This window comes from Leuciscus leuciscus, assembly GCF_965113295.1.
Source record: "Leuciscus leuciscus genome assembly, chromosome: 22".
Lineage (NCBI taxonomy): Eukaryota > Metazoa > Chordata > Actinopteri > Cypriniformes > Leuciscidae > Leuciscus > Leuciscus leuciscus.
This window is the reverse complement of record NC_138746.1, coordinates 28,617,301-28,641,030: the sequence shown is the minus strand read 5'-3', so window position 1 is coordinate 28,641,030 and position 23,730 is coordinate 28,617,301. Positions and strand designations below refer to the sequence as shown.

General features: G+C 38.1%; 1 protein-coding gene across 2 annotated transcripts in view; it reads right to left on the bottom strand.

Annotated features, from left to right (window-relative positions):
* LOC309486929 (CUB and sushi domain-containing protein 1) overlaps positions 1-23,730 on the bottom strand; it is a 727,180-nt gene that overhangs the window by 225,097 nt on the left and 478,353 nt on the right. For both annotated transcript variants that reach the window (XM_082154400.1, XM_082154401.1), the window contains exons 6-9: positions 21,660-21,772; positions 17,129-17,206; positions 6,421-6,502; positions 5,922-6,046 (exon numbers count right to left, since the gene is read on the bottom strand). In XM_082154400.1, coding sequence (XP_082010526.1) covers positions 5,922-6,046; positions 6,421-6,502; positions 17,129-17,206; positions 21,660-21,772 — 398 coding nt within the window. The remainder of the gene's footprint in view (positions 1-5,921; positions 6,047-6,420; positions 6,503-17,128; positions 17,207-21,659; positions 21,773-23,730) is intronic.

Here is a 23,730-nt window from a genome sequence, read left to right as displayed (position 1 = left end):
TGCTGCCTTAAAATTTAGCCAACACTAGGTGTCTTAGAAGGCATGCAGCTCATAATGCTGCCTACCTTTGAGAACAGTCTGAGTTGAAAAGTGCACCTACGATGCCTGAAATGCTTCCTACGTACACAGCTCACTAGGTTTTCAAATAGATATTTCCATCCTGCCCCACACTAAAAGCACTTCCTTTGAACACATACAGCTCTCAGGACATGAGCTAATCTATTTAAGGTCATGCCTCAGAATAACTTGACTCAATCATTGACAAATTCAGGGTATTTTTTTCCAACCCTATACTGTGCCATGGTATTAACTGCTTCTCCCTTGTGTTTAGTCAGGGATTTTCCTTGACAGCTTAAAAGAGCAGCCCTGCTCCATTACTGTGGCTTCACTGGCTTCTCCACAGGGTACTAAGGAAGATTTGGATAGGTAGAGATGTGAAGAGATTACGTAGCAGGTATTCTCAAACAGGGAAATTGCTGGGTTCTTTACTGCAGAAACTACTGTGTGAAAATGAGTTCAGAATATTTTCCAACCCAACAAACCTACAGACAGTTATCGTCTCAGAAACATCAACCACCAAACTAGAATTTCCTGAAGGAATTAGGAGTGCTTGCAATGCAGCAAAAGAACAGTGTTAAAGTTTAGGGAAGTTTTAGGTTAAGGTTTTAGCTAGCAACAAATGGTTAAATATATGCAAATATATGCATTCATCTCAGGACAAATGGTTACATATATGCAAGGAAAACATAACTGCATATAATTATAAGTAAGGAATAATTGACGACAGGCCGTTGAATTATTAGAAAAATAATGCACACCCGAGGTGGTAATGCGGTCACGACGCGAAGCGGAGTGGCCGTTACACCTCGGGTGTGCATTATTTTTCTAATAATTCAACGGCCTGAAGTCAATTATTCCGCTTATACTACAGTTACCACACCTCGAAACATTGTTCAGATTATGTATTTCAAGACGTTTGTAAAGTTTTTGTCATTAAAACGCTCTTGTATGTAGGACTAATTTCTTACGCATCTAATCCCATGCCTCCGTTGCTAATTCCAAAACGTCATTTTAGAGTTAGTAACGGAGGTTTGAGCCGCTGATAGCAGACTAATGCTGGGGACACACGACTAGCTGACACATTCTCTGACTGTTTTCATCGACTGCAGCAGATTTTAAACACCGACTTTGAACACAGACTGTAACGCGCTGAACACGCGCGGGCATGATCAGTCAAAGTATCAAATTACATTCATAACCGGCCTTAAAGTGTGTTCCCGGCTTTATGCAGTTATTAATGCAGTTATTAGAGAGAGATGTTGCATAAATGAGACAGAAAAGCATGTGCGTCAATATTATTATTTATTAATTAATTCAATCGTTTTAATTAATTCGTTAATTCTTTTTTTTTTTCTATTATTGACAGATGACAGTAGACTAGCCAAATAAATGAAACCCAAAGCCCTTTTAACAAGTAGGCCTATCAATAATTATTTATTTGTTATTATCTGCAATAAAAATCCGTGCTGCAGGACTATCCATTTATTTAGCCTATATTCAGTTAAATTTTCTATTGATTATAGATAGGACTTTATAGTTTATTTATTCAAATTAAACTGCATGTTTCTATTGATTGTGAAGCTAGACATTGAAAATTGCAGATCAAGCGCATGGGGCGAAATGCTTTTTCTTGTTATGAATTGTATCCTATTTTCCGTTATTACAGTTGACTACGCGAAGTGATATGGAACTGTAATGCGGTCAAGACCTGCCTGGAACTACTTTAGCCGTGCGTTTCCCTGAAAATAATGCACACCTTAGAACGTTCGTCAACCAATCAGATTCAAGCATTCAACGGCCCTGTAGTATAAAAACATATAATTTTTATACATCATTTTAAATAAGTAACAATTTTGGGAAATCTTTGAGTTTAAAGTTTCCCCCCAAAAAGCATGAAATGATCTCCTAAACAGAGTATGAAGGGAGTCTCTGTATGCAGGCTTAAATGGCTCAGGCTTAGTCAACTGCAGATGTTTAATAGTCAGGTGTTTGGGGGGAAAAAACCCTAACAGAATGTTTTACGAATATGAGTACTGTGCTGCTTTGCAAACACTGTCATAAATATAGCAATTTCTTTTAAGGTTTCCTTTTGCAGAGCGTACTGTTTGAAATCAACATAGATGGAGTCACGCTCACATTTAAACAGGAACCTATAAATTAGTGACTGTGAGTAAAGATGAGCTTTAAAAACATGATAGCTGTGATGTGTCTGGCATGTACAATGACCACTTTCATGGTCTGTATACTTGCAAATTGGTGTTATAAGTGCAACTTAATTATCAAAGTAGCATAAAGTGATCAGATTGAGCTTCTCTTTCATTTACAGGTACTCTATAATTAACTCAAAACATCTCTTGAGATTCTCTTTAAGACCACCACTAAGAAAAAAAGAAAAAAAGAAAAAAACAGAGAATTACTAAATCACAAGGCTAAAGTGTCTTTAACTTCCTGTTTTATACCATCACTCCCTTAACATATAACAGGAAGAAGGAAAGGAAGGCATTTAAGGCTTGTCTTTAAAAAGGTTACTTGGCACTGCTGAAACAAAAAGTGTCTGGATCAATCAGTGATCGGCGAGAATTGTGCGAGGAAATTGTCAAACATGGTTACTCTTCCGTCTGCTGCTCTGACACACTGCCTTATTTCATTTTGATTAATGTCATTTGGAGGCCTGTGTCCTCTATGCCTTTCAAAACAGCCACACTACAGGACTCATCTTAAGGGTATATCTAGCCGCATGACCGCATACATCTAGCTGCATGAGATAAGGTTTTTGGAATGTCAAAAAAATAAAAAAAAAATAAAATCAAAACATTACTTTCTTTTATTATGAAGAATTGCATCAACCTTTTTGTATTCCTCAGGTCTTATGGTGTGTTGAAATCATGTCAGAATTACCATAACTATGAGATCACGAGTATTAAAACCTCTACTCATATTATATAGCTGATGTTACCTGATGAATTAGGCCCTCAATGTAGAGAATCATATATATATTTAAATTAATGTAGTGGGTTGATGTATTTTCCTGACATCAACAACTATCGTTCATAAACTATTTTTACATAAAATATATTACATTGTAAAATGCATCATTAAAGTGTAACTTCGCAGATTTTCAACCCGCTTTGTATTGTTAATATGTCAATAGAAGGCTTATATGTAAATTAACAATGTTTACTCGTTCTCCATGTTATCTGGACCAATAAATTCACGTTTATTCACCTTTGACAGCTCAGGGGCTTTCGTGAAAAACAGTTACTGACTTAAACCCCGATTCCCTGAAATGAGGGAACGAGACATTGCGTCAGCTGTTGTCGCTACGGGAAAACACCTTTCTCCTAGAAATAATGAAGTCTGAATGAATCACGCTATTGCCTTTGAATAGCCAATGGCGTTCAAATCCACAAAACTGGCGTGGCTCCTATATAACATGGTGCTGAAGGCATTTCCTCAGAATCTTTCGACTGAATAAGCCAGTCACAAAAACCCTGAGCATAAGTAACATGGCATAAATGCAACATCTCGTTCCCTCATTTCAGAGGACACGTCAATAACCGGAGATGTTCCCTTTCAATATTGGTTTCTCAACGTTGCATCATCTGATGACGCTATGGGGAACGTATTCCAATCATGGCATGTTCTTGCGAAGTGTGCTCAGCAAAGCGGCACCTCTTGTGTTGTCATTCCCCTTGTAGCACGCACAAGTGACGATTCTCTGTCAACGTTCTGCAGTGAGTTTAGCTCCACCCTTTAGGTACCAGACAACTGTGCTAAGTACCCCAACGGAAGGGTCCCAAAAAAGTGGTACGGTACAGTTCGGTATTTTGGTACCATTCACAACTTCTGAGAATAGAAACGGAAATAATTGTGTACCATCGTACTGCGTACATTCGACGATGATTCAACGGAGAAAAGAGGCTTCAAACTTGCAGATTTGAAGGAAAAAAAATCGGAGGAAATGCTGTTCAGCGCAGTGTTATACAGGGGGCGTTGCCACCCCAGATTCATGCGCTCGAACGCCATTGGCTACTGCAAAGCAATAGCGTGATTCAATCAGGCTTCAGAATTTCTAGGAAAAAGGTGTTTCCCCATAGCGTCATCAGATTACACAACATTGAGAGACTGATATTGAAAGGGAACTACAGATTATACTTCCGAATTCTTGCATCCCCGCCCACGGAAAGTCGAATCGACAGAGGGTTATTAACAGAGCAGTTATTACAAAAAAGGGTAAGTTTACAAAAAAAATTATCGAACTATGTCTACTCTTTAAACAGCATTATGGTAAAAATGTTAAGCTATGTCAACAGCTTTATTACCTGTATGGACAACACTTTACTTCGAGGGTTGGGCAGGACTGGTGGAACGGAGTTACAATATATTCAGTTCCTGAGATATTTGGTCCCATTTGATGGCGCATGCATGAATATTGATGAATTACCCGTTGTGGGAGTGTCCTTGAGACAACGCGCAAACGAATGGAACTGAAAATATTAGTGCATGCTCCTCAAGTCGCACTTTGTTTAATGGATTATTTTGAAAGGGTAATAAAGTTTCAATGTTAATCGTAAACTTCAACTGTTTACATTTTCAAAACAATTAATAGTTTGTGTAATATGATAAATCACCTGAGCTGTTTTGCCTGATTAATTACAGGCATTCAGGTAACGCAAGGATACAGCAGAGCAAATATGAGTGAATAACCTACGGTGCTAGTCTAGGCTAATACATTTTACTTTTAATCGTTTACGTGTTTGGTCTTTTTTTAATTTTGAGGCTTTAATATTCATTTGAATAGTTTGTCAACAACAATGACTAAAAACAACTTCCACAAGTCTATCTGCCTAATAAAATGCATGTAAGCTACCCTAGTGTGATTATTCTGTGTCATCCTTAATTTCTCGCTCATTTTGTAGATAGCCAGTATTTCCCAACCTCCACAAGTCAACAAATAAGCCTCAAGTACCCCTTATCAACATCATATTAAAATGTTTTTCTCATATTATACTGGATATTATGTATCATTAAAGTCACAAAGCTTTAACAAAGCAACATCAAAATCTTTCCACATACCCCTGCTTTAGACACTCCTCATTATTCCTGATGAAATTAAAAGCGACGAAGAAAAATAGAAAATGAAAAGAAAAACTTTAATTTAAAAGCTGCTTCTGGGTGCTAACACGTGCTGCAGTGATTTATACACAATAGATCTGTTCCAAAACCTAATAAGCTTCTCTGCTCTTTATTGCCTTCTAATTGATGCATCCTGAAATAGAATCTCATAAGTGATTGTTTTGCAATTTGTGGGATTCAACAGAGTGTATATGAAATAGCAATACCGTATAATAAATGTAAACTATTTTAATGATTTTCTTTGGCATTTAATGAATTATAAATATTTTCAATTATAAATAAAACACTATGCTTTATCATCCCCCCCACCCCACACACACAATGCATTGTGGAATTCACTTCTCTGCTACATAAGAATATATTCATTCTGCCCATTTCTATTTATAATGCTGACTACATTTTGGAACCGCTTTTGTGTTGGAAGCATTCCCATGATGCCTTTAAATACTGTCGTGTAGGGAGTAGGGAACTCCCCAGGTTTTGGAACAGGGCTATAGTCGTCAAATAAAATATTTTAAATGCATAATTCAAAAGCAGACATGTTCTTTGACATATTCACATGTGCTAGTGAGGTCTTTGTTAAATCAGTGTGGCACAACCGTTCCTACGAGTTGTGTGGTCTTACTCCCCACTGCCATGCGCTACACATCTCACTTAACAGGATCTGACAACATCCCTACAGAAAGTGTCTGAGCAGGGGAAAAGAGACCCATATTTGCACTTACTCCGACAGATAGGCCTGTGGTCACTCCAGGCCGCCAGGGTTTCAGTCACTCTCTGGCAAGTGATGCTCTTTGATCCCTGTAGTACGTAGCTGTCGTCACAGGAAAACTGGATGCTGGCGCCGATCCTGCCGAGGTTGAAATGACCGTCAGAGAACAACCAGCTTTATGAGTCACATCAGCCCCAGACCCTCTATGTCCCTGACCCATTCCTTCTTTTGTTAGATGAAAGCGGTTTCTGTCCAACATCTATAAACCGCTTGTCTCTTCTATTTTCAGAATCACTCACATTAAATGCAGAACATGTAACAGCCCTTGGTTTTTCCTTTAAGGGCATTAGAAACCCACTTAGTAGCAGTGACCAAAGGTCTTGGTGGTAATGGCCTATCGGTATAGGAGTTCAGACAGTCGTGTCAAACAGCAGGCCCAGTCCTGATTAAAGCCGTGTCATGCAGTTAAAAGGATAAATGCAGCAGATAAGAGAACAAAAAAGAGGACCTACTGGAAGCTGGAGCCAATTCTTTTCCCATTCTCAGGAATCCCTGGATCTGGACAAATGTCTGCAGCCATCCCCCCTTGGCTTACTGCATGAGAGCGAGAGCGTGTAAGAGAAAGAGACAGAAGACACAAACAAAACTAATGAGACAGTACGTGTGATAGTCAACTGGTGTGTGTGGTATTCAAATCCAAGGCAGCGTAGAAGGATCTCACCAGAATTGAAGTTATTCTGGTAAAATTTCAACCAAAAATCAAAAGAAGCAAATTGGAATGACATTGTTTAAAGGAAATTAAACCTACTGTATTTTAGTCCCATTATCATTTTTGTGACAAACAGATTAGCACCAATATCTCATTCTAATTACTATGTATGAATCCCTGAACCGCATGGTAAAAAAAATTAAAAAATAATAATTGTATGTTGTACGGTATGTTTTACTATCCACAAACAAATTGCTTTCAACTTATGTGTGCAAAATTCAGAATTCAACGAATGTGCAGCAATTTGTACAAATAGAGACATTTTTGTGAATAAAATGTTTTATTTTGTATTAGTGATCATAATTTGCGCATGCAACAAAGAAGATGTACAGGTGACACGCGTGCATTTATTGATGTCTTTTCTGAGTCGATCTCATTTGAGTATATTAGGCAATGCTTAACGTGTAATTAAACGCATTGGGTTTATATTCTGGGCTCATCAGATTTTTTTTGTACATAGTATACTTTATTAGTATGATTTTTACTGTGTTTGGTCAGTTGATAACACTGTCCGTCTCTTTATGTTAAGGTTTGTATTAATTTCGAAATGCCTAGTTATGTTGACCTACTGTTTTCATAACACTGGATATTCTAATAATTCATACTTTTCTAGTAAAGACAGGGGGTGGTCTGTCAGGATCAACATGAAGCTATCAAGCCATGCCCTAGCAACCATTTAGAACACCTTAGCAACAAGTTCCATAGACTTCCCCTGAAAGAGGTCAAAGGGATATCTTTGGATAGAAGTGTCATAGAAACATGAGTGTGGGTTGATTTGACTCGGAGCAGTGAACAGCAAATCACAAATCACCTTCAACACTTCCTATCCATACCCTAGCAACCACTGTCGAGCATCCTAGCTAGGGTGCTCTAAATGGTTGCTAGGGCGTGGGTTGATAGCTTCATGTTGATCCTGACAAACTACACCCTGTCTTTATGACACTTTGATCCAGAGTTGTGTTCAATACAAAAGTTCTATGCAAGTTACATAGTAGGATAAACACACATGTCCCTGTTTCATGGGTCGTCCCTTCACCATAGTATGTCTATGGGGCAACTTTGGGCAGCTCTTGCCCCCCAGGGGTACAACTTACACTGCATTGTGAGGTATGTTCTTACAGAGCCTGCCAGCTTCTTTAAATGTGTTTCCTCAAAATCCTCGCTCAGAGCTATGACTCACCAAAATCCATTGCAATGTTAAATCTATGGGATTTTGTGCCCAATTTCTCGCCCGCCGGGCAAACATCGTACGCCCGATCGCTTTTAAAAGATAAAGCACACCTCTCCTCAATAATCCGCACGATTTGACGCCTCATTCATGGGTCTTTGACAAATAGGTCTAATGCAGGAAACTATTGCACAAAATAACAAAAGTTACAGCGTTATGAGCCTAAAATGTGGTATTTGCCTATTTTTCACCAATAAAGAGTGGTTGTACCATGTCAATGACCTGTCCACTTGATTCCTGGTGTCAGAATCATATGAAAAAGTGGGTTCATTTGTCTTTGTATGTTGTGTGGTTCAGGAGATATGAAAATCTGCATTTTTCGCCCCTAGCAATGACATCACTTCAAGATGGCCGCCAAACGAACCCAACCCATTAGTTGACCTCGGCAACATAAAAAAAAATCCTAACTAGACAGTATCAGGGTCCCAAAAAATCAGGTTACAAAAAAATGCAAACCGGGTACATGGGAACCTGTTTCTCCTGCTAGACTAATGGTTTATTTTAAAGGTGCATTGCGCAACATTTTATGTTAAAAATACCCGTTTTTCGAACCCATACATGCTTAAACAATTGCCTGATGGGCTGAATGAGTCCTTCTCTGATCACTGCGATTGCCTCTATAATCCTGTACAGTCAAATAAATAAGAGGAATTCGGGATGGAATTTGAGACTGGGCGTGACGTCATGCGCGTTCACGCTCACCTGGTAATGTCTGGCAGGTTTGTGTATTCGCCGCCATTCTCCATATCAGCGAAGACAACTCGAGCGACAAAACTTTAGTCAACTTTCGACAAAAGTAGAAGATGGATTCAAAGAGACCGGCTTGTAGTTCATTCCAAACCCCAACGCAAACTCCACGTAAAACAAAGAAAAGAAAACTTTTGTCTAGTGCCACAGGCGTCGGAATAAGACGAGAGTCAACATCGGGAAGGCTTTCAACAAATGGAGAGATCTCCGGTCTGCACACACTAGGAAGCGCCCGCGCCCGCGCCCTCAGATCACTTGGACGTGGCTGTGTACAAAAGGTAAAAACGATATAAATATTGTTCGTTGGAATCTCCGGTCTGCTCTAGGGCTCAAACGGGATCCTCAGTTGGCTTTTTTCTTGATAAAACGGTAAGATATAGCCCAGTCTCTAATGTCTGATACGGCAAATCTATGACAACAAATGATGTAATAATCTATGAATATTACCTTGAGACATTTGAGTGTACTTTGTTGACCAACTGTGTATGGTATGATTATTATTTTGAGCTTTTACAAAGTAATAAAGTAATAACTTATATTGTTCATGAACGTGTTTCCATAATACAATCATAAGTGGATACAGTAAACACATAAAACAGTTCAACATGGACATAGATGGAAACAAAAACCGAAGTTTTCTACTACCCCCATTTTTCCCTCACACATAAGTGTGTAATTTACTCAAATGCCTTTCCTTTCACATATTTAAAATGACTTGCAGATTTATAACTTTATTACCTCTGAAGACATTATGACTGTAAACAAAAGATTTGTGCGGCTGATGCTCCTTTGGTTATGAACAGCTCGTGCTCGTGCAAGCGTGCGTGTGCGTGTGGGCCATGAGCGTGCACACCTCTGGTTGCAGTTTCGCTTGTCGCCAGAGGGGGCATAGTTCTGCAAAAACTCAGAGACTTGCGCAATGCACCTTTAAAGGTGAACTAAGTAACTTTTTTTACCTTAAATGAACAGCTTCGGAGTCATTAAAAAAAAAAAAAAAAAAAAAAAAAAAAAAACTTCGGAGTCATTGGAATGGTGATATTACTTATTTCGGGTTGAATGGTGGTCGTTTCGCACCCCCCTGGTGCCCGTGAGCAGAAAATACGCACTTGCAACTTTGAGCCGGCGGGCCGCCGGCCGCTGCGTCAGGAAGTCTCGCGTGATATCAGGTCTCGCGATGTAAACAATTGCTTTACGGCCAAAAGAAATCTGCTTAAATGCTGTCATTATTGCGCTCCCTCACGCTGTCCGAACCCGAATGAAGAAGACGTTTTAAAGAATGTCCCGTCTGCTTTGATGTCGTTGATCTACTAGCCTCTGGTGTCTGAGAATCACCAACGAGTTTTTACAACAGTGTTGTCAAATATCTATTCCGAAGCTGTGGGGGGAGCTCTAGAGACAAAAAAGTGAGAATACAGCGAAGAAATCCCGAAGCTACTGAGTGCTGCTTTAAATATAAGGGTAACGTTTACACGACAACAATGTACTAAAAACAGAAAATCAAAACAGAAAATGTTGCGTTTCTTGTGTACAGACAACAACGTTGTCACACGGATCAGAAAAAAAAAAAAAAGACTAAAAACGCTGTACTATTTATGCCAGGCCTGTCACTTTATAAATGAACACTACGTGCTTATAGACTGAACACGTAATACGCATGACATCACTGTTTTCACAAATTCACGGTTTTGTAGTTTACACAGAGATGAAAACAGTTTGATTGGCGTTTTCAGAAGTTTTCAGGCCCCTGAACTCTGTTGTCATGTAAATGAAGGACCAAAACGCATAAAAAGTTTTCAGTTTTTAGTTGAAAATGGTGTAAAGTAAACAGCCCCTTAAATTGATTTTTGACTCTAATTACAGCCATTCAATATTGAAGTATAATTGAAAGCCATCATTTTTAACATTTAATAGGCTTTAAAAAAACATTACAACTTTTAATTTAAGTGAACATAACACTAGCTGTGCCATTCATACAGCAGGGTTCAACGCTAAGTACTTTTTGTACTGACCCAAGCGGGCCTGGCAAAATTTTACTGGAACCACCACTAACTAACTAACTAACTAACTAACTAACTAAATAAATAAATAAATAAATACATGAATACATGAATACATACATAAATAAATAATTATGCTCATTGTTTTTAAGCTTGTAACCAGTGCTTTTCAGGTAGGTCTAACAGTAATAAGGTACTGTAAGAAATACTACATACATTGGATAAAGTCAAATGTAAAATAACACATATATGTATCTTTACTGTGTAAATACAATATAGATTAATCCTTTTAAAGCTACAAATTTTATTCATTCAAGATCAGTGAGTGATTCTGATTCTGTTTTTCTTTTGTTGTTTGAATAACATTAATGACAGACTGTAGCAGGTATATTAGGCTGCTGTAACTTTAAGACCTGACGTCAGGCACATGACGCAGAATCTAAAACTACTGTATGTTCGAGACTGTTGGACGTGGGAATATCAGAGTTGAAACTTCCAACTTCTGACCTCAGTGTTCAAAGTCAATCACACATCTCCTTCACATGTGTATCACATGATATTGCCATGACACAACGACTGCATTTTGCGTAAATTATATGTCAAATAAATAAATAAATAAATAAATAAATAAATACAATGTTCAAATAGCATACAATGCTGGTGTTCGCTTTGAAAAATCAATGCTATATGCTCGTTGGAAGCAGGTCTTTCTGCCATCTTGGAAGTGCTGAGGTCGGGTTAATCGATCTGCCCTGAGTTCACAGGTCAGATGTCCGATTTCAAGCGGAGTTCCAGATGTTATTTGCAAGTAGGAGGTGGGAACAATCAAAATTCCGAGTTGTCTAAAATTCAGCATAACACATATACGATTGTCTCCAAACTCTTAATTGTCATTTAAGACTTTTTAACCCATTTTAGACTGTGTTTATGAGGTGTATTATTGTGACAAATAAAAACAAATGCTGCATTAATTTTGACATCCCTAGCACATTCCTATTAAATTAAACACATGTATAATGCTCATCAGAATGCCAGCAAAGATTACATTTACAGGTGGAATATCTATTCCTGTAGAGCTGACAGGGGATTTAGGTAAGCTCAAGGCTATTTCCCATAAAAAGCAAAGAAAGGTCAAAGCATGTCCCATGTTTCCTCTCTCCCCACTCTCTTGTTCCTCTTAAGCCACAGTGAGTTTGTGTTCACACAGCCTCACTTTCTGACATCCCTCCGAGTTCAATTACTGGCCAAAATAACATTAGGTGAATTCATGGATGACTTTACTTCAGGTGTAGCATTGGCCAAATTTATGGTCCATATTTTTTACTCTTTTGTCTTTTTATTATTATTATATATATATGGCAAGTAGTCTAACACAACTGCATGACATGCTAGCCAAAGCTAAATGCAGTCAGTAATATACACTGTTCTAAATAAATATATTTCCTTTAAATTAAATCCTATAGCATCTTTTCATATAACATATTAAGGATTGGCATACCAAACACTCTTTAGGCTAGTGAACACTAATAAGGCTTAATACTGATAACTATTAAGTACTTAAATAGTTTATTTATAGGAATTGTGTTGAGAAAGACATTTTATAATTAAAAGGTTTGCTTGATCTTAGTCTCAGCCTCAGCTGGTACATCCACAGTCCATTCAACAATCAGCTGATGCATATTACACACACAATTTAAGGGACTTTGATTAATTAATTATGTCCAAGACACTTAGTAACAAGTAAACTAGATATACAAGAGCAGAACCGTATATTGTTTTTGAGATGTGTCTAATTATTAGTTTAGGGCAGATAAAAAGTTGTCAGATAAAAAATATATAGTATTGTCTACACACATATGTCCATAGACCATCAATGTGCATTGATTGGTTGATTGATATAAACTTGCTCTCTAATAGCACATAAAATGTCAGTCAGATGTCTCTTCATGAACACTTGGATCATAAGGTAAGGCAAAAACTTTAGATTTACAAAGACGGTGCAACACGCAATATGGTGAATTAAATCCCTCCTTCTAAATAGCCATGTGATTACTGGTAAACTGGTGATCACCGTGTCACTGCAGCTGCCATTAGAATCTCCAGTTGCTATAGAAACAGTCAGTGTTTCCAGGTGTGCGCTTAGGACTTGCACATGCGCATTGGCGAGTCTAGCCTGAAAAAAAATACTGTTTAAAGTTATTTGAGAATAAGAAACAATGTTTATGGGACAGTTCATATCAGATTTTATAGCAATTTCTGGAGATTCCAGGATTCCACCATTCACATATATAGGACTTGGTCTTGGGCGCCAGAAATAGCTGCTAGGAGGCATTGCAAATATGCTCGCCGAGTGAACAGACTTTCCTTGAAAGGGGCATGGGTAAGGTCAATGCATTTGCAAGTGGTGTGTGTGTGTGTAAGCTTTTCGCTTGTGGAGTGAGGCTTTTTGATCACCTGTCATGTCCTTCTTTTTGATGTGGTCTTCAAATGTTATTTCTTTTGATTGTTGATATCAGTCTCCAAAGTTATTCTGTCTGATCAAAGCGGGTGTCCGTTTTTTTCTGATCTTTTTCTTGGGCATTTATTTTCCTCCAGTAGTGCCCTGCGATCACCTCAATATGTGTCAAAGACTTTCTTATAATGCACATGTAAACGTTTAATACATAAATGCCAAGTGTACTTCCAATCCAATCAAAGATCTAAGGGCTGCTCTTAAAGGTGCTGTAAGGCACTTCGCTAACTTAGCAACCCAAGTGTTTTACCAAGTGTAGGAAATCACATTCATTTTCTTCAGATAAATTTAGCCATTTTTAGCAATGTATAAATCTTTTAAAACATATCTGTCATGAGCTTTGAGGTAGAGGAATGACATGTGCTTCTGTAATAATCCAGTATGATTTCATCTTTTAAACAATTTTAATCATCAAATTCCTGTTGAACTCCTGATATACAGTACATGCAATAAGGTCCATATAGGGCCCTATCTTGCACCCAGCGCAATTGACTTTGTACACCGACGCATGTATCATTCCTATTTTGCACCCACGCACAGCTGACTTTTCCCTCCACAGACGCACGTCGGTAAACTAGGAAATACACTTGCGCTCCCGGGGGCGGTTCAGCGCAAAGAGAAGGCGTGTTCCGGCGCAAACGTTCCCTGGTGCTATTTTGCAGGTTTAGAAAACAATTCCGCCACCGACCAGGAAAAACCTAGTCCAAAGTCAGTTGCGCATGTTATTCATATGCTATTTTAAGGGCGCATGCTTGGCCATAATCAATGTAGCGTGTGCACAACGCGCATGCACTTTGCTTATCTCATCTACACACAGACGCAGCAGTTCTCATTTTTAGAAAACCATACATTATTACAAGGAAAAATATTAACACACGAGGGAAATCATTATTGTGTCCATGAAGATGTGAAAAAATAGGCATAAATCTAGCTTACACATTTAATTTACCCAAATTTTTATACGCCTTTTTAACCGAAGATAATTTGGGTGGGTTTCTCCCATCTCCAATGTCACTTCTCTGTCTTTTACGGCCCTGACGAGAACATTGGCCTCCTCGGCTGTGAACCGCTCCTGGCGTGCGCCTGGCAAATCCGCCGTTATAATATCAATCCGCCATGGAACAAGCGCGTCTGCTCTTAAAGGGAATGTGAGGTGTCGCTCTAATTGGTTTATTTCACGTTACGCCCAAACCACACCTATGAATAATGAAGCTACTTCAGACGAACCCATTTTAGATTTGCGTCGGGCGCAAGAGTCATTTATCCCGCCGGTATAATAGCAACAGCGCCCAAGACCCACCCACAAAGTTACTTGCGTTTCGCGCTTGATACTTGCGTTTCAAATCGTTAAAATAGGGCCCAGAGTCTCAAAAAAACTAATATATGTATAAATAGACCATAATATTTTGCAATAAAAGTCAAATACATTGTATTATACAGTACATAGTCAGTAGTTTTGCATTGCACCATACTTTCTGATTTGATTGTTATTTGCAACGCTTTATTGGATGAGTAGTAAAAAATGCTCAATATAACAGTATATTTGTATTGTTTATTTTAACTTCTAATAAAATGTTGTACCATTGTGCATAAAAAAAAAGTGGACACCTAACTGTCGCCAAAATGCAACTTAGGGTCTTTTTGTTAATCTACCCGAGGCAAACTTTCGTTCAAAAGCATAATTAGAATGGAAACGCCACTTTTAAGTTTGACCATATTTTCGTTTTCGGTCAAATTGCCTTTTTTTTTTACACTTCAGGACTGCTTTTTTTTGCTTGGGGCACTTCTATGATAGCATAAAAAATCGCTATTTTTAAAACACTAAGAAGGCTCGAAACAACATGAAACTTTGTTCGAAGTATCACTAGGGGCTCTACACATGAACTCGAGCATTGAGAACATTGTTTGTGTACACAGAGTTTAATAAAAAAAAGAATTTGAACAACTCACTGTAGCTGTGTCCACAGTCAAAAATAGTCAATCTCCGAATGCAACGTAACAGGGAGGAGAGTAAAGATGGAAAGCTCCTAAAGCTTAGTTTCATATAAATTCACAGATAATTTGTTGTTTTGTCGTTAGTGAAAATCAATATTGACCTTGCATTTGAAAAAGGATGCTCATATAAGAAGCAATACTAAAATTCAGTTCATTCGCATTCCGAGATTGACTATTTTTGACTGTCAAAATGGCAGCGGACACAGCTACAGTGAGTTGTTCAAAATCTTTCTTTTTAGTAAACTCTGTGTACACAATGTTCTCAATGGTCGAGTTCATGTGTAGAGCCCCTGGTCATACTTCGAGCAAAGTTTCATGTTGTGTCGAGCCTTCTTAGTGTTTTAAAAATAGCGAAAACGAAAATACGGTCAAACTTAAAAGTGGCGTTTCCATTCTAATTATGCTTTTAAACTAAAGTTTGCCTCGGGTAGATAACAAAAAGACCCTAGGTTGCATTTTGGCGACAGTTATCCTTTAAGTGGTCTGTTCTTGGTCAGAATGCAAAGAGTTTTTATGGCGATAGTCAAAGTCTGGCAACGTAAGACTTAATGTACACTATAAAACAGTTGCAATTATATGCCACCATAAAAGTTACATTATATGCCATATGATTAATTCATTAAAAGCCATATTCATGCGAGTAACTAAAATTACTGAGTGTGTGGTTTGTTTTAGTAAAATCTCTTCATCTGCTGTAAGTGAACTGGGCCGTTTGTCATGAAAACCCTAGGCAACCTCTCTCATGTCCATAAACAAGCTATTGTCATCACGCACACACTGTGTATGTTTTGCAGAAGCTCAACTGAAGTGGTGTACTTCACAGAGTCAGCAGCTTTTGTAATGCTAATTGCCACGGAACATGTTCAACGAAGCGCAGAACGGGCGAAATCATCCATACAGCGTAACGTTGCGTAGCTTCCTCCATCCTATTAAGAATATCATCAAGGGCATCTTTATTAAATTCATGATGAAAACAAGCAAGGCCACAATAGTGACTGAGAAGAATACAGTTGTGCTGAGGAGAATGGAACAGTTTATCTTTAATTAATTCATGCTTCTATTCAATTCTTAAATGAATAATGTATAGATTATATATATTTATCAGGAACACCGCTGTACATTCCAATAGTATTACTGACATTTTGGATTGTGTGGCGTGGTGGTTAATGATGGTAAAATAATGGTTGTAAGTTTGAACTGCCCAAGAAGTGTTCTGTGAACTACCACCATTGTGCCTTCCTTACAGTTTTATAAAAAATATAAAAACTAGCACAGTTACGTAGGAAATCTGACAATTACACAGTCTGGGATCATTATGCAAAACATTTTGAAAGCGTAATGGTGTGATTGACCAGTCAGAATCAAGTCTTCCAGAAAGCAGTGTAATAAAGTCTATGCTAGGGAGGGGTGGCTCCCTACAGTAAAATTGACAAACAGTGGAGATTTTGCAATACATAGAGTAATGCAAAAACTACAGATGTGTCCAAAATAAGTCAAGATTAGGAAGAACGTGTATGTAAGGGGTGTAAAGTTTCCACATTTTACCTCATGTTTTATCTCTAGCAAGACTTCATGGCCCACAGTGAAAGAAGCTTAGTCAGGGACACATTATATTCAACAATATTGATCTGACTGCATTGAAACCATTATATAGAACTGAACTAAGCTGGATGATGACATCACTGTTTTCTCCAGAGCTGCTGTATAGATAAATTAACTAAGTTAATAACTAATGATTTTTACAACAGAAATTAATCAACACTGAACTTAAGCTGGACAATGACACATTTTTCTTCTAGATCTGCTGTACAGCCAAAACAAGCTTTGTTGCATTATGTTCCTGTTATCTCTGTAAAGCTACTTTGAAACAATCTGTATTGCAAAAAGCTCTATATAAATAAAGATAACTTGACTTGACTTATTAGGTCCAGCTTGTGAGGTTCTAAGTTCAACTGACTTGAAGTGCACTTACAGACTGTGTTTTTGTGACTTGAATCCTTGCTCGGAAGCATTTTCACCCCTCTGGATTTCAGCTCGATGGCCTTCTTCACTGTTGAGAGAGGGTAGAGGTCAAGTGTGTAGAAGTAGAAATCACAATCCATTTATACAGTTACCAAAGCCTGTCGAGTGCCCAAGAGTGCCAACACCTCATTGAATTCAAGCTTGAATTAGTCTTGCAGGGGCCATCAAAATGAGAGCATTCTGATGGCCAGAGGTAGTTTCTTAATTAGCAGGTGTATGACAGATCTTAACCTTTAAATGCATGAATGTTTCTCTAATCATTGTTACATATTCAGGTCTTTAGCGACCCGGATCTATATCTAACACGGATGGATCTCTAACTGCCGCAATAGTATAAAACTGATATTTTAATACCAATTACAAAAAAATTCAATAAAGCATATTGCATTACCTTTTTGAACTTGGGAGGGTTCAGTTTGAGTATTTTCAAAACTATCATTTTCAACGTCTTCAAAATCAATATTTTGATCAATGACAGCTTCTTCACCAGATCCACCATCAAGTGACAGTGAGACAATATATTCGGTCAGTACTTGCTCTGCAGCAAATTGTGAGCCATTTCAAGTTTTGCTGATGATACTAGTGTATTCTTTTGTTGTACTTTGTATTACTTCAATGCATATCAGACATTACCACATTGAAAACTAAAGGTGAATTGCACTTATGGAGTCATCAAAGATTGAAATATTGTTGCACAGAAAAAAAAAGAAAAAAAAAGTGTGCTAGCATCCTAAGATTTTTTTTATTTTTTTATTTTTTAATTTTTTTCTGTGCAACAATAACCTAGAATACTGTATAACACTTGATGGCTGCTCTGTCAAGTCTTCGTCGTCGGTTAGGAACCTGGGTGAGCTCTTTGATACCAATCTTTCATTTGAAAGTCACGTGTCTAGTATCTGTAAAACCGCATTCTTTCATCTTAAAAATATATCTAAATAACGTCATATGCTCTCAATGAAAAATGCAGAACAATTAGTTAATGCGTTCATGACATCAAGGCTAGATTATTGTAATGCTCTGGGTGGTTGCCCTGCACTCTTAATAAACAAACTACAGCTGGTCCAAAACGCAGCAGCTAGAGTTCTTACCAGAACCAGGAAGTATGACTTCCCTATTAAACATCCCTATTAAACATCGTATACATTTGGCTCCCTATTAAACATCGTATACATTTTTTAATATTGCTGATTACTTACAAAGCACTAAATTGTTTAGCTCCCCAGTATGTGTGCGAGCTCTTAACGCATTATAGTCCTTCACGTCTATTGCGGTCTCAAAATTCCGGCCAGTTGATAATACCTAGAATATCAAAATTGACTGCTGGCGGTAGATCCTTTTCCCTTTTAGCACCAAAACTTTGGAACAGTCTTCCTAATATTGTCCGGGAAGCAGACACACTCTGTCAGTTCAAATCTAGACTAAAAACACATCTCTTTGGCCTAGTATACACATAACACATTATAAACGTATATAATTCAATGTTAGGCTGCATAGATTAGGTCAGCCGGAACCGGGAACACTTCCCATAAATCCTGATGTACTTGTTACATCGTAAGAAGGATGGTGTCTACGTTAATATTAGTCTCTCTGTTTATCCTGAGGTTTACCGCAGTCCGCCGGATCTAGATCTGATGAAGGACCTGTGCCTGGACACGACGACAAAGCAGTCCTGAAGTGTCAGTTAGGCTCTCCCCTGTGAAGACCCCCTTCTCCTTCCTTTTACCGCTGTACATATAAAACGTTGTCATTTTATCTGTACAGAGTCACCATGTGGCTATGCGGACGCGATAAATAATTCTGTATTATACATTTTTAAGACCAGATTTGTAAAAAAGGACGCACATATACACTCACCTAAAGGATTATTAGGAACACCTGTTCAATTTCTCATTAATGCAATTATCTAATCAACCAATCACATGGCAGTTGCTTCAATGCATTTATGGGTGTGGTCCTGGTCAAGACAATCTCCTGAACTCCAAACTGAATGTCAGAATGGGAAAGAAAGGTGATTTAAGCAATTTTGAGCGTGGCATGGTTGTTGGTGCCAGACGGGCCGGTCTGAGTATTTCACAATCTGCTCAGTTACTGGGATTTTCACGCACAACCATTTCTAGGGTTTACAAAGAATGGTGTGAAAAGGGAAAAACATCCAGTATGCGACAGTCCTGTGGGCGAAACTGCCTTGTTGATGCTAGAGGTCAGAGGAGAATGGGCCGACTGATTCAAGCTGATAGAAGAGCAACTTTGACTGAAATAACCACTCGTTACAACCGAGGTATGCAGCAAAGCATTTGTGAAGCCACAACACGCACAACCTTGAGGCGGATGGGCTACAACAGCAGAAGACCCCACCGGGTACCACTCATCTCCACTACAAATAGGAAAAAGAGGCTACAATTTGCATGAGCTCACCAAAATTGGACAGTTGAAGACTGGAAAAATGTTGCCTGGTCTGATGAGTCTCGATTTCTGTTGAGACATTCAGATGGTAGAGTCAGAATTTGGCGTAAACAGAATGAGAACATGGATCCATCATGCCTTGTTACCACTGTGCAGGCTGGTGGTGGTGGTGTAATGGTGTGGGGGATGTTTTCTTGGCACACTTTAGGCCCCTTAGTGCCAATTGGGCATCATTTAAATGCCACGGCCTACCTGAGCATTGTTTCTGACCATGTCCATCCCTTTATGACCACCATGTACCCATCCTCTGATGGCTACTTCCAGCAGGATAATGCACCATGTCACAAAGCTCGAATCATTTCAAATTGGTTTCTTGAACATGACAATGAGTTCACTGTACTAAAATGGCCCACACAGTCACCAGATCTCAACCCAATAGAGCATCTTTGGGATGTGGTGGAACGGGAGCTTCGTGCCCTGGATGTGCATCCCACAAATCTCCATCAACTGCAAGATGCTATCCTATCAATATGGGCCAACATTTCTAAAGAATGCTTTCAGCACCTTTTTGAATCAATGCCACGTAGAATTAAGGCAGTTCTGAAGGCGAAAGGGGGTCAAACACAGTATGGTGTTCCTAATAATCCTTTAGGTGAGTGTACATTAAATCGTGCATACCTTTAGACTGAACACGTGATGCGCATTTGCGTGACGTCGGTGTTCACACAGAGGTTGCGTAGGTTTGCGCAGAGATAACTGACAATCGTTTGCACCTTGGAACCTATTTCCGGGAGTGCGTTCTCGAGCCACCAGCCACTGTTTTGTGCGGATGGGCGGCCGGAGCACGTTAAGGATTTTCCTGTTAGAGCGGTGTTGTGTTAGTGGCCCCTAAGTTAATAACTAATGATCTTTGCAACGGAAGTGAATCAATCAATCAAAACTAACTTTAGCTGGACAATAACTTTATAATAGAGCTGCTGTAAAGCCAAAACAATCTCTGTTACTATAATTTCATGTTATCCTTGTAAAGCTGCTTTGAAACAATTCAAATTGCTAAAAGCGCTATATAAATAAAGGTGACTTGACTTGACTGACCCTATATGCTTTTTACAAAATAATTATTAGAAAACGGACATTCTTTTATAATTTTTGATTTCCTGTTTTATTGTTTATAATGAAAAGATTGAGGAATACTAAGAAGGTTAATGTCTAAAAATATAATAATGAGGGGGAGGTTAGTGAATGACGTCCACTTCGTTATCCGAGACACAACTACCATTCTGGCATCTGGATGTGCTACCAATATTTTCATCATGTGGAGCCAATTTAGATTTCAAAGTAATTCTGAATGCAGTTCTGTAATTATGTCATGAAGGATGCCAATTATGACCTGGGAATCATGAAATAAATTGAATTTGCATAATTGTATCTCTGTATGACAGCCCCCCATACCCCCCATCAGTCAGTACGATAGTGATTTCATCTCTGCAACGACTTTCTAAGCGGTTAAACTGACAGCATTACAACCATCTCCATTCTCACCTATTCATGCACTACGATTGTGACCATTTACTTATGCATCAATCCATTGTAAGCAAGCACATAATTTGTAGCCTACACCAATTGCATTATTTCAACAGTGCATATATAGTTTGATATATACAAAGAAAGTGAATTTATGTACAACGCTCTAAAATGTAACAAATTCTACAAATCCCCTGAGCTTCCCCTGAGATTCACAGCATCCCTCGCTTATTATGCAAATAGAAAACACGATCATAAATGCATATCATGAAAATGATTTAAAAGGGCCTCATCTTGTGTTATTCATGTTAGGAACATGAATTCCCTCACTACTGTCGTGACTGATTTCCCAATTTAAAGGGGGGTATGGTGGGACGCTGTAATCATCATTCAGGCAATGTGTCTGCTTATTGAGTCACAGACAAGCCAAGATGTAATTTTTAGCTACAGCAGAACACACCAAGGGATATGCTTTCTTTCACTGCCAACTGTCCCACATCTGCCAATAATGGGCGCTCTTCTCCTCCAGTGTCCTACACACGGTGACCCCTTACCTTGATATTGGGCACTAAATCCTTTCCTCCGATGGTTGCTGTCAGACGTGAAGTGAAGCCGCAGCCAATTCTTGCTACTGATGACAGGGGATGGCAAATTCATTCCAGTCAGCCTGAAAAGAAACAAGATTCTCAATTCATAAAATAAAAAGATGATTAAAAATCAAATGTACAATCAGCTGAAAAATGTCTCATTACAAAATTACATGAACTAAATAAGTACAGTTTTGGACACTTACGTGTTGCAAAAAAAACCATTTGTATAAATGAACATGAAAGTAGTTTCACATAAACATTTCTAATATAATTATTTTAACACTCCCAATATTTGTCACATGTAGTAGTCATCCAAATACTTGACGCAGATATATAAACATAAACAGTCTTTATTAAACTAACAGAGCATGCAGGAGAACCCCAGGAGAGTAATGACATATACTTTACACATACAAGATGATGAGTGACACTGAACTGAACAAGAAAGGAATTATATATACACAGCAGCAAACAAGGAAACTAAATGAGACAAAGGTGTAACTAATGAGAAACCAAGGAAACTAACAACAAGGTATGTTAGATTACATGTACATTACACGACAATGGTGTACTAAAAACATAAACGTTTTTCCATTGCGTCTTTGAAAATTTTCTGTTTCGCGCACACACAACAACATTGTAAAAAAAACAATCCCTGTTCACACGGATCTGCAAAAATTACTAAGTAGAAGAATTTTGGGGAATCCCAATACTGCCCAATTAAAAAATAATTTAGACTACAGCTAAAAGTAAATAAATTTTTTCAAGAAAATGCTCTGTGACCCTGTCGTACCAACTAGGCGTCTTTTCCAGTGACTTGACCAGTGTCCTCTCAATGGCCAGCAGAGTTAGGTATAATTGTATAAATGTAATAATATAATAAAGGTATAAATAATAATCTAATAAAGTATAATAATACTACTACTAATAATTTATTTTAATTATTTTAATAATTATTACTAACAATAATATAAAAAATATAATAAGTAATAATATAATAAGATATACATGTATAATTGTGTGAAATGTATTATGAAAATTGGCTAGCAATTTCGACAAGCAAATACCAAGAAATAGGTTGCAGCAGTCCAGGCCAGCCCACTCCTCCATTCACCCCCAGAGACACTGAGCGTCTGTGGGCGGGACATAATCGCAGCATTTATCCAATGACCGTCTAGTTTCGAAGCACTGAAAAAACTGTTCAAAGCACCCCCATTGAAGTCAATGGACGCTGGGATTCAACAGGGAAATGCACTGTGACGCTACGTGAATGTATGAGAAGGAAATAGAGTCAGCCGACCTGCTATATGTAACTGATTCTGAACAAACTCGTCTTTGAGATGAATGTGTTCTAACGCATTTTTTGTCAATAAAATGTTAACACAATAGTACATATTTGACCGTACATTTATTTATATATATATATATATATATATATATATATATATATATATATATATATATATATATATATATATATAAATGTTTTTTTTTGTTTTTGTTTTTTTTATGCATTGATCTGAGAAAAAAAAAAAGAAAAGTAAATTACAACCCAGATTTATTTCTTTTTTAAACATTGTTTACCATGACCTCAGGAAGATTGTGCCCATGTACGATTTTGATTTCATCTCTGTAGCTAATTTCTAAGCGGTTAATTTGACAGCGTTAGAACCATCCCCGTTCTTATATATTCATGCAATAAGATTGTGTCTATTTTCTATGCATCAATCCATTGGTCTTACAACAAATAACCAAGATTGTGAAGAAAATTATTGCAGTGCAAGCAGTCAATTTCCATTGTGAAACATGGACACACAAGGGCTTCTCTACTTCTTTTCACCTGGGGCCTCATTTGTCAACAGTGCGTACGCACAGATGTGTGCGTAATGAGTGCGTAAGAACAGTTGCACTCAAAGTATGGGATCTACCAACTTGTACTTATGTAGGAATGTGTGTAAATATAAGCACAACTCTGAACGTGCTTATATGGAGAATCTAGTGGTAGAATGGTGATACTACAAAAAGAAAGTGCCGC